Below are 12,684 nucleotides of genomic sequence, written 5' to 3' on the forward strand. Positions count from 1 at the left end.
CAGCTGATTTAACTAAGAGCTACTTACACAAGAGCGCAGTTCTGTTTATCGTGATCTCATCAAAACTGCTACTGATATAAGTCAAAGAGGTGTAAAATCCGTGACCTCGGCCACGCATTGGCACGCAGTCAATGCCGCGCTGCGATTTTATCCATCCAAGCCAAAGAGTTTGTAGTTCAATGTTCCCTCTGATTTTATCACTGCTAGTGCGCTAGTAGCCCGTTGGCAGTAGCACACGGAAAACTGATAACGTTTGGCGGCGGTATGATCAAACCGGGCTAGGTAGACGAACGGTTGCATAAAGCTATCGTGATCAAAGTTCGTTGGAGATCTGCGCTATTGAAAGTTATTTTATAGCTTTGCTAGCCAGCGTAAGAGTAAGTTGTAATGAAAATAACCAGTATAACGCCTTATGGGGCGACTAACGGAGCGAGCGAGAGGGTGGGCCTTGCACGTGCGAAATTTCGAGGGGGTACCTCCAACTGACTTGTGCACGGCACTCTACTAACCGGTCTCTAGCGATGTGCCAAATTTGGGCACAATCGGCCCAGCCGTTCTCGAGATCTGGAAGCGGCACCCTGCACGTGCGCACGTGCAAAATGGGTCCCAACTGACTTGTGCACGGCACCCTACTAACCGGTCCCTAACCGTGTACCAAATTTGAGCGCAATCGGTCCAGCCGTTCCCGAGATCTGGAAACGACCCCTGCACGTGCGCACGTGCAGCAGCACCCCATTTCTGGCACATGTATATGCAGTGCCTAGTGGGTGCCTACCTACATGCCAACTTTCAGCGCAATCGGCCAAGTAGTTACCGAGATATTGCAACAATTACAAAACTGACACCTCTTCGTTTTGCACGTGGCACGTGCATAAGGGGTCACCCACATGCATCGGGAATAGTCCAATACTTGGTAGAAGGAATGAAGCTACCCTACAAAAATTACCCCGTGTAAATCGGTCAAGTGGTTGCTGAGATATAAGCCTCGCAAAAGCGTGACCACGGCCGGCCGGCCGGCCGGCCGGCCGCTCATACTCAGAAATTTCCGTTAATCTAAGGAAAGACTACGCTCGCTTCGCTCGCTCCGTAATTACGGAGCGAGCGAAGCGAGCGGAGTCTTACGTAGAATAACGGAAATTTCTGAGTATGAGCGGCCGGCCGGCCGGCCGGCCGTGGTCACGGTTTTGCGACGCTTATATCTCAGCAACCACTTGACCGATTTACATGCGGTAATTTTTGTAGGGTAGCTTCATTCCTTCTACCAAGTATTGGACTATTCCCGATGCATATGGGTGACCGCTTATGCACGTGCCACGTGCAAAACGAAGAGGTGTCACTTTTGTAATTGTTGCAATATCTCGGTAACTACTTGGCCGATTGCGCTGAAAGTTGGCATGTAGGTAGGCACCCACTAGGCAATGCATATCCATGAGCCAGTGTTGGGGTGCTGCTGCACGTGCGCACGTGCAGGGGTCGATTCCAGATCTCGAGAACGGCTGAACCGATGGCGCTCAAATTTGGTACATGGTTAGGGACCGATTAGTAGGGTGCCGTGCAAAAGTCAGTTGGGACCCATTTTGCACGTGCGCACGTGCAGGGTGCCGCTTCCAGATCTCGAGAACGGCTGGGCCGATTGTGCTCAAATTTGGCACATCGCTAGAGTCCGGTTAGTAGGGTGCCGTGCACAAGTCAGCTGGAGGTACCCCCTCGAAATTTCGCACGTGCAAGGCTCACCCTCTCGCTCGCTCCGTTAGTCGCCCCAAAAGGCGTTATTACGGAGCGAGCGAAGCGAGCGGAGTCTCATACTGAATTAAGGGAAAATCCTGAGTATGAGCGGCCGGCCGGCCGGCCGGCCGTGGGGACGCTCTTCAAAAGCTAATATTTTAGGAACGGGACATCCGATTGACAAGCGGTCTTCTTTACTGAATGTCACTTGGACGTAAAAGTTCTGTGGTGTGATGGCCACCATGCGTTCTTGCCAACCACCGCACGTGGCGCGTGGTAAAGTTGGACATTTTTTAAGAACCTCCAAAATTGCAACCTCAATAACGGCACAACGGTTGGGCCGATTGAATTGAAACTCGGTACACAGTTAGGTCTCCATCAGATAATTCATCTGCATGTGTTCAGGTTGGGGTGCTACAGCACGTGCGCACGTGCAGGGGGCGCTCCCAGATCTCGAGAACGGCTGGGCCGATTGCGCTCAAATTTGGTACACGGTTGGGGACCAGTTAGTAGGGTGCCGTGCAAAAGTCAGTTTGGACCCCGCTTGCACGTGCGCACGTGCAGTGTGCCGCTTCCAGATCTCGAGAACGGCTCGGCCGATTGCGCTGAAATTTGGCACATCGCTAAAGACCGGTTAGTAGGGTGCAGTGCACAAGTTAGTTGGAGGTACTCCCTCGCAATTTCGCACGTGCAAGGGCCGTCCTCTCGCTCGCTCCGTTGGTCGCCCAAAAGGCGTTTTACTGGTAATATTGATGATAGCTTCCTAATTATTTACGTCATTTCCTACGTCTTAAGTCATTTCCTAAAGTAGTGAAGGCATCATCTGTTTTATGAAACATTGCTCATCATTTCGGCTGTAAATGTAAATGTCCATACTGCCAGGACAAATAAGAAAGAACCTACCTACAAAAGCACACTAAAAATTAAACTTCAATGAGCTTTGCTACAAATTAAAAATGATAAGGGAGACCAAACTATGGCTGGAAATGCAAAATTGAGACTTGAAAAAGATAGAGGCACGTTTATCAGGCGTCTCATGATCGCATAGGCTATGCATGTAGGCGAAAGGCTGTCAAAATACATTGCATCTATTGGATGGAGCAGACTGAAGAAGAAGAAGAAGTATGAATTGAGAGCGGGTGAAGAAAACCTCGAGGTCCAAGGACAGGCGATGAACACGAAAAAATCCAAACACCGAAGTAACTAGCTGTTTTATGGGTTTCAAATAGTTCAGCTACATATAAGAACACTACGGTCCAACACAGTTTGAAGGCGCAGAGAGTAGTAAATATCAAAGACCTTTGGTGTACTAAATCGTTTAACTGCACATGGCAAAACACATTAAATTATCTTCAATTAAATCTATTGTGCACCTACACATTGACAATGACTTGTATTGCAGCATGAAATATGGTATAACGGTTGCTGAGGAAATTCTCTGTGTTAAGACCATCGAAGGAAAGTGAAATAAAGAATGCCTGACTCGCCAAGAATGTTTGCGCTACGTAAAGGAAATGCCCTGTAGTCATAAAGAAAGGATACCGCCGAATTCAACGCCATATGCTGGCCGTTTATACCTATAATGTCCGTTGAGGAGAGCTTTGCTGAGGAAATATACATTTATTGCAGATCGGTTAATGAAAAAGTATGACTGACATAAGAACACCACTTTGCTACTCCACTCCAGCAAACTCCGTACCAAGTATGTATAGCACGATACCTATCCTGACCCGTCTTTCGGGCTCACATCGAAAAAGCTACCTGTATAGAGATACCTAAAGCCATGTTTCTTCAACATACACTGAGTGGTCTTATTGTCCACATTTGTACCAACACAAGGCTGGAGACCTCGCTTGATACAGAGACGACAAAGTTCGACTAGCACTGCCGAACCGTAGCCTCGACCTCTGAACTGTTCCTCGGTCCAAAGGAACCCCGCGTCGCCTGACCTCTTCAGCACCATCCAGGCCAGAAGTTTGTCCGGCGGTGGTGGTGGTGTGTCCTTATCATCATTCTCACTGAAACTAGCTGGCTTAGTAGGTAGATTTGCATCACTTTGGAGACATTCGTCCGGCTTTCCTGGGCATGTAGAAGAGCTGCTACCATCCTGTTGATCGCGAGAACGATCTTCCTGATTGTGATCTTGATCGTGTTCACTATGAAGTCTGTCATGCTGATCGTGATCATGTCTTTCTTGCTGGTTATGTTTTTGTAGGTCCTGTTGATCGCAGTGTTTTTGATGCTCATCTTGCTGACTGTGCTGTTCATTCTGTTCATTGCGATGCTGCTGTTCCTGCTCACCATGAAGCTGCTGTTTACGCTCTACGCCGCGTTGCTCTCGCCCCGCCTGCTGTGTGTGTTCGTGTGTCTTAGCGAACACTCCCATGGATAACCCAGCCCGCACGGGTCCCAACACCAGTCTGGCGGCGTCTGTCACCACAGAGCTGTAGGGCCATCGACTGAGCAGCTTGGGGATGTGCGTCTCGTCTAGGGGCTGCATGGTCACTCCGGTCAGTCTGTGGAAAAAGGAGGCACATTGGTCGTCAAATGGTGTCAAAGGGCGTCACTGGGTGTTACAGCTATGCAATAAGTGATTTTTACGACAATTCGTTGTTATTTGGTATAAAACGAAAGTCCTTTTATTCAACGACAGCACGGACGTTTGACAATGGTTTATTTTAACATCTTTGATCTGTAACCCTCGCCGGCACGGGGGGGTTGATGCAGCCCCCCCCCCCCCCTAAGGTTTTTCGCGAATAACTCGCGTAAAGAGCGGCCGATCGCGACGAAACTTTAGTACCCTCGCATTGATCAATTTTACACCTACCCTGAAAATTTCATGACCCTGACCCAAATGACCTTTGACCTGTGACCTCTTTTCCGAGACCATGTTTGGCCGGAATCGCGATTCGGCGTATGTCGGCTCGCATTAGCCGCGCGTTTGCAAGCTTTCGTGATTTCAAACGCTAAAACATGTGATTTGATGTTGCTCCCATGCATAAGGGTGGGTGTCAAGGTCACCTGAAGGTCAGGTCAGGTCATTGACCTTTGGTGACCTCGGTTCACTTTTTCGAGTTTTACATGTTTCGAGGCTAGTTTTTGGAGCTGATTTCGAATTTAGCAACCATTTGAACATTTACGAAGAAGTTTTGGTGCCTTCGTAACATGTTACGAAGCTGTCAGAGGCGGTTGACACGTATTACGAATACCCGTCTCAACCCCTACCGGTTGACCTGACCTGACCTGACCTGACCCGACCTGGTCTAAATACTTAAAGACATCATCTCTGAGCAAAACTAACACGATATTCGTGATCAGCACCCCGGAAAACCCCACAGCAGCCACACTTTACGACTTTCTAACAGGTTCCGATTTTCCCGATTTTCGGGTCATTGACCTGACCTGGAAGGTCACCCGATGACCTAGGACCTTAAAATTGGATATCATCGGCCTCCTCTCGTGACGGGCAGTACGCTCGTTTTTACCGCGAAACTCTAGCTCAATCAGGGGCCAAACGCGAGGGGGGATCGTACCCCCCCCCCCGTGCCGTCGAAGGACGCAAAATGGCCTGTGCCGGCGAGGGGTAATGTTTTGGCCAGAAACGTTTCTGTCAAAAGTTTCAGATATGCTTCATACCAATTCTATGACCTGTTGATAATAAGGTGGTAAAACTGAGTTGTTTAAAGTCAATGAGTGCATTATCCCTCTACAGAGGATCAGCATTCTAGTTGCAGCCAGTTTGTTGTCAAGCTTGCTTCGTAGCTAAAATATAGGTACTTGTTACGACCTAAACCGCAAAATCCGTGACGACTAGATTCCTCAGCTCTCCAGATTCGTCGAACCAGATTCATCGAAGCATCGATTTTCCCGGAGACTGAATGGGCCAGCCCCTAAGGTCTATTCTATTTCCCCCATCCGCTGGTGCAGATTAGCGTCTTACTCACGCGGGTGATGCTGGCAGCTGTTCGGGGGTCAGAAATATCTGACGATGCACCTCATTTTCTACAGTGCATCCCATCGCCTTGGCCACTGAAGTTACCACAGTGGCGGCGAAGAGCGGAGCAGCGGCCATCATAAAACTCACGGTCCAGAGCTCACTGGCTACCTCTGAAGATTTGAGGAACTGTTCCAGTTGAGGCATATTCGCCTCGGTGATAAACAGTTCGACGACGTTTGATGGAGTTGGCGGCCTCTGAGGAAGACACAACAAGAGGAAGATCGGTCAAAATCGCTCCATTAATTAGTAGCCTGCATCCTTAACCCTTGAAGACGGTTGGAATGGAAGCGAAGTAAATTTATTTTCCAGAAGAGCCGAGCAAGCGAGGCAGAGCTGAGGAATTTTAGTTGATAGCCGTTTTAAGTCAAATTAGTTTTGATCTGAGAACCATATTTTCAGTGCACGCTTGGCCTACCTTTTTCCCACCCAGAGCCATTCCCACCTGAATTGTCAGGATTATCGGTGAACCATCAGCCATTCCCTCTTCTGTGAAGATTGTGTACCCACAGTCGTTGATGCCAAGGATCATCAGCTCAACCAAGCACCGCATCTGAAATAGAGAATAATCGAGTGATTATCGGCCAAACGAGCGAATGACACTTTTCATCAAATAGCACTTACATAATTCGTGAATTCATTACACATATTGGCGAAGCATGTTGAATTTCAAGGTCCATCGCTTTGCGTACATACATTGCTAGTGGGTGACAATTACACTATAGTATGGCATTGAGGTCAAGTCAATGCGAGCGCTCTCTGCCAACTAACTAACTCTCTACTAACTAAGAACTACTAACTAACTGTAACTAACTCTCTGCCAACTAATCTTTACCACCGCCGCCATCAAACTTACCCTGGCGGCTCCTGTGCCCAGCGGTCGCAGCATCTCCCTCACAGCTAGCAGGTCCGTAATACGCCTCGGTGTCGGTGGGTTTTCAGTCACGGTGGTCATTGCCTTGGTTATCGCAGCCAAATTGTTTGAATTGCAAAGTATGGCGAATGCCTGCCAAAGTATGGCGAATGACTAATCTAACTGGTATCTGCGTAACGATAACCGCCGCGTGTCTTGTTGTTGCGTCACAACAGCGTTACGCGTTGTCGTTAACCCGCGCACCGACGGGGGGGGCGGATATCCGCCCCCCCCCCCCTGAGGTTTTTCGCGGATAGCGGAAAAACCGCGGCGCGTAGCGCCGCGAAATTTGGTATGATTATAACCTCATCAATTTTACACATGGTGTGCAAGTTTGAACCTCCTAACTTTTAAGGTCAGGTCACTAGGTCACTTTGAATGACCCAACCTCAAGTCACTTTTTTGCAACTTTGTCACCGTGCCAGAGCTACAGTAGATGTCGGAGGCCTTTGAAAGTCGCAGGATGTTATAAGGTCATTAGTAGCTACAATTTGTATATCTCGGAATTTTGATGTCGGTGACCTAAGGTCAGGTCAATTTCGCGACCTCCCCATTATAAGTCAATGGGGGGGAAAATCAACTCCCTGTTTTTACCACTAAAACGGGTCGGAATGGCCCCATATACCATACATGACTTCACATACGATCAACCTTCACTACCTTGAGGTCTGTTTTGCTGTTGGGCAGCTGTAAGGTCATGTGACGTCATCAAAGGTCACCAAAGGTTTTTTGCCAATAACTCCTTACGGGAATAAGATACAGCCGCGCGGATGGTCTCATTGTGTTCAGCTCGTCAAGACGCATCGAATGATATACATGATGACCTCGAGGTCACGTGACCTGAGGTCAACCTTTGACCTTGACCTTTCGAGGTCAACATATATATCATTCGATGCGGATTGACGAGAGGATCACGATGATGCCCTTAGTTTGTTCCTATATTGACTACTTCGAAAGTTATTCGAGAAAAACCCTATCCATATCTAGCGCCGCCATTTTGACTTTTTCGACCCCTGTGACGTCATCTTTGACCTGACCTGAAAATGACCTTAGTAAAAATTGTAGACCTTGTCCGTGCGTATCCGATGCCGTTTACCGCTTGTCGCTATCTTGCTTCGTTCTCGAGATCTCAGGGGGGGGGCGGTCATCCGCCCCCCCCCCCCCCCGTCGGTACTAAGTTGGCGCAGACCCCCGTCGGTGCGCGGGTTAATTCCGTGACACTAGCGTTCTCCGCGTAACGGAGCTTTGTAACGTAGGATCAAGCTCACTGATGACCACTTTAGGGCTCAGACTTGGGACAACAGCACGATAACCTAAACCGACTGGCACTGATCAAGTGTTGTGCTGTTATCTGTCCCTGTACCGCTGAGCTGTGCTATACGAAGCCACTCTCAGCCACAGAGCGGGGAAACAGACTGGCGACCACGGGACGAGGCACATGTTCCGTGTCTTCCCTCGCCGCCGCACAGCTGGTCGTCAGATGGAGGCCACCGGACGCTGAACGCTCGGCGTTTGTTTATATTTGTAACGATGAAATGAATGCCGCAGGCTGGGGAACTGCCGTGCCATCTACACTAGCTTCACGCAGACATGGGGTAGACTATATGGTTGTTACACATGTTTGCACGGCCTTGATTTGATGAGCAGTTTGGTTACATTTCGTTGTGTCCTGCATCCTCAAAGGCACAATAGTTAGGCAAATTATTACGCACGCACTATCCATGCATCGATTATCGATTATGCATCGATATTTAATTCCGGTTTTATTCCTATTGCGTCATCTTCTCAACGTGCAATGCATTGCCAATATTAATCAATCATTGCAAAGTTTTTAACTATTCCATATGCATAGCGGAAGATGTAAGAATAGGCGTTTTGTCTAACAAATGGCTGTCCCTGCTCAAATCGCAGCGTATACCTTGAACCGCCCTATTTTTTCTTCTGAATTGGGTCACCTCATGGTGTGCACAAACAGTCAAGCTTTCCGCTCCGGTATCTACCAAATGCCGCGCTTGGAGTTCTTTGCATTGGTGCTGCCTACCGCAGCGATTTCAATCAACCTCCAGTAACCGGGAAAGTATGCTCTCCGGCTCCTGCTGACGTTGAGGTTTTGTCTCAGTGCGCGTGGGAGGTAGGTACGGCAGCAGCTGCTGACAGAGACCAGTGCAGCTTCCTCAACAATCTGTGGACAGATCGGGGGACCGGGGAAAACGGAGCACCTTTTAGCCGAGCTGAGACGACGCAGGCGGAAAAGCGTGCTCAGAGCATGTAAGTATAAATTGGGAGCAATGTTGTCAGGAGATACCACTTGTTCGGCGGTCAGCCCACGGGATAGACATGAAGGTAAGCGACATACAATGGCTCAAAGATCAAAGGGTTATTGGGTCAACTGCCGTTTAAGACACTTCTTGTGAGTCTTTGTTCTCCGAGAAATGCAGCATTGGTTGCTCTATGAAATGTTTCGAGTGGTTCGTTTGAACGCATTGCGCTCCTTGCATTAGATCAAAAGATACTATATGTTCAACGAACGTAAATTTGTGAAAATTTGTTGCGTTATATTATATCTAGTTATAGGTACAATTGGCATGCTCTTATATCAAACTGGAATTACACCAGTATAACGCCTTTTGGGGCGACTAACGGAGCGAGCGAGAGGGTGGGCCTTGCACGTGCGAAATTGCGAGGGGGTACTTCCAACTGACTTGTGCACGGCACCCTACTAACCGGTCTCTAGCGATGTGCCAAATTTGGGCACAATCTGCCCAGCCGTTCTCGAGATCTGGAAGCGGCACCCTGCACGTGCGCACGTGCAAAATGGGTCCCAACTGACTTGTGCACGGCACCCTACTAACCGGTCCCTAACTGTGTACCAAATTTGAGCGCAATCGGTCGAGCCGTTCTCGAGATCTGGAAACGACCCCTGCACGTGCGCACGTGCAGCAGCACCCCAACTCTGGCACATGGATATGCAGTGCCTAGTGGGTGCCTACCTACATGCCAACTTTCAGCGCAATCGGCCAAGTAGTTACCGAGATATTGCAACAATTACAAAACTGACACCTCTTCGTTTTGCACGTGGCACGTGCATAAGGGGTCACCCACATGCATCGGGAATAGTCCAATACTTGGTAGAAGGAATGAAGCTACCCTACAAAAATTACCGCATGTGAATCGGTCAAGTGGTTGCTGAGATATAAGCCTCGCAAAAGCGTCCGCACGGCCGGCCGGCCGGCCGGCCGGCCGGCCGGCCGGCCGCTCATACTCAGAAATTTCCGTTATTCTACGTAAGACTCCGCTCGCTTCGCTCGCTCCGTAATCAAAAAGTTTATTGTAGCGGTATTACTAAATTTATTATTTCCGCTCTCGCAGATAGACTCCAACAATACGGTCTGATAGAAGTTTTATAGCGGTTGCTACAACATCAACACGGCCTCAAACACGCCTAAACTTTGGTCTGATATCGTCTTAGGTGCTGCTCCTGACATACTCCTAGTCCTGCCCCTACAGCTGTTATATGTTTCGCCCCTGTCGGTGACACTCCTGATTCCTTCCTATCCGCAGCTAACACTAGCCAGTCTGGTTCCGCCAGTCACGTCCATCAGTCCTCATGACACCCGACGCAATTAATGTGGGCGCTGTGGGTCTTTCTCTTACTTAATTCCCATAACTGTGGATGCTTCTCCTTCGCAAGCGCTGACTTCCCGCCTTCTCCAATGCTGCTTTGGGTCTCACTCACCTCTGACGGCTCTGACCATGCTCCTCTCCTCAGCTGCTGTGGGCGCTCTTCATCATATGAACTCTCTGAAAAGCCGCTGTAAGACACATTTGACCAATATCCCTCCACTTACTAACTCTCTGAAAAGCTGTTGTGGGCCTCACCTCTGACCATAATTTGTTTCTCAGCTGCTGTGGGCGCTCTTTCTGGCGGCGCTGGTCGCTGCCGATGACTGCGACGATGACGATGACTGCGGGGGCGGCTTCGACTTCGGCGGGGACTTCAGCACGGTCGGAGGAGACTTCGACGTCGGCCTCGGCAGTTTCGGAGGCGGCGCCGACTTAGGTCTTGGCATTAGCGGTGGCAGCTTGGGCGGAGGCGGCGCAAGTTTCATTGGAGCTGGCGGCGGCGGAGGTGGGGGCGTAAGCTTCCTCGGAGGCGGCAGTGGAGGCGGCGGAGGTATAGGCCTCATCGGCGCTGGCGGCGGAGGCGGAGGCGGCGTCAGCTTCCTTGGAGGAGGAGGAGGTGGCGGAGGCGTTGGAGTCCTGGCTGCAGGCGGCGGCGGTGGCGGTGTTGCCTTCGGCAGCAGCGTGGGAATCGGAGGAGGCGGAGTCAGTCTCGCAGGCCCTGCTGTAGCACCCGCGCCTGCCATCATCGGGTCATCTGTTGTTCGTGGAGGAAGCTTCGGCGGATCAAGTATTGGCCTCGGAACTAGCTTGATCGGTGGTGGAACCAGCCTGATCGGTGGTGGAAGCAGCCTGTTTGGCGGCGGAAGGCGGCTGTTTGGCGGCGGAAGGCGGCTCTTCGGAGGCAGCAGAGGATTCTTGAGCGGAGGTAGAGGATTCTTGAGCGGAAGCAGAGGATTCCTTGGCGGAAGCAGAGCATTCCTGGGCGGAAGCAGGGGACTTATTGGCGGAGGTCAGCGTTTCTTCAGCGGCGCCTGTGCCTTCGGCTCTGGCCTTCTCAGTATCCACGGCGGCAGCAACTGCTTCAACCCGTACCTGCTGCCGTACTCCTTCGGCCTCCTCGGAGGCGGCAGCCTTCTGGGCGGCGGCTCTGCTGGATTCCGGCGCCCGTCTCGCGGTGGTCTTTCCTACTATAGCGTGCCTCAGACTCGCTACATCTACGTCTCTGTGCCAGACCAGAGCTACTTCTACAAGGGCTACCTGCGCGGCTACTCGGACGCCTACTCCAAGGGCTTCGCGCGGTACTACACCGCGGGCGTTCAGGATGGCATCACCATCGCCAGAAGGCTTTCAGGAGGCAGGTTCCGCTCTTCAGGTCGCTCCTTCCGTGGCATCGGAGGCGCCTCCCGAGGTATCGGCAGTTCTTTCGGAACATCCAGGGGTAGCCTGGGAACCAGCCTTGGCTACACTGGCTACGGCCAGGGCTACGGCTACGCCAGGCCTTACTACAGCCGGGTTGGCTCCGGTCTAAGCTCCGGCTCCACTGGGGGCTACTACGGAAGCTCGAACAGTGGATACTACGGCACTGGATACTACGGCGCTAGCTCCAACACGGTCAACAGCTATGCCTCCAGCACGGGCCAAAGGCGGGCTGGACCTCAGATGCCATCGTACGCTGCTCAGACCCAGTACGGAAAGTGATGCACCCTGTCATGACTAGCTGAATATTCGCCGTTGATTCTCGCCCCATCATCGATGTGATCAATTCTACCCTGTAGGTATTATTAGGAGTTATATTATGTGTGTTTCTGTTGTATGCTTGGAATGTGTGTCGTTGTAGAAGTGTGGCGTCCTACCCTGTCTATGACAGAAGTTGATGTTTCTTGTTGTCTCGTCCAGTCCTGTCTCGTAAATAATTTGTTGTCCTTTGTCTTATGTCGATGAATGCGACCGATACAGTGGTAGCAATGAACTTCCCGGTAAATGGCTTTAAGGGCTGTATTTGAAATACATCAGCAATTGAGAGCAAATGTTTGGAGATGTGAGCGATAAATATTTCTGCACTACGTAAACCAGTGAGTACGAATAGTGCGAGCCATACAAGGTAAAAAGGTGAAACGTACGAACAGTTTTGTAAAGGACTCCGAAGCTCCATTGATTCGTTAACTCAATCAATTATTTCACACTAATTGGCATCAGATTACAGTGTGATAACAATCACGCAAAGGTGAACTGATCTTGCTGGTCAGCAATGATGGTAATTGAATAATTCAAAAAGTATTGCAGCATCTAGAATTATATCCTCATAGACGGTTTAAAGACCATTTAAAGCCGGACTATTTACGAACATAATGATTGCTCGTGATGTGAAACACAAAAAGGTTGTTTCGAGAGCAAAATCGCTGGTAGAGCAAACATTTCTCAGTTATTA

General features: G+C 50.1%; 1 protein-coding gene across 1 annotated transcript; it reads left to right on the forward strand.

Annotated features, from left to right (window-relative positions):
* The first annotated feature begins 8,940 nt into the window (after window positions 1–8,940).
* LOC122376022 (glycine-rich cell wall structural protein-like) lies at window positions 8,941–12,277 on the forward strand. Its single transcript, XM_043355677.1, has 2 exons — window positions 8,941–8,975; window positions 10,536–12,277. The coding sequence occupies exons 1-2, from the start codon at window positions 8,970–8,972 to the stop codon at window positions 11,952–11,954; spliced, it is 1,425 nt and encodes a 474-aa protein (XP_043211612.1). The 5' UTR covers window positions 8,941–8,969; the 3' UTR covers window positions 11,955–12,277.
* The last annotated feature ends 407 nt before the right edge of the window (window positions 12,278–12,684 follow it).

The sequence above is a fragment of the Amphibalanus amphitrite genome, unplaced genomic scaffold (assembly GCF_019059575.1).
Source record: "Amphibalanus amphitrite isolate SeventyFive unplaced genomic scaffold, NRLGWU_Aamphi_draft 001987F_arrow, whole genome shotgun sequence".
NCBI lineage: Eukaryota > Metazoa > Arthropoda > Thecostraca > Balanomorpha > Balanidae > Amphibalanus > Amphibalanus amphitrite.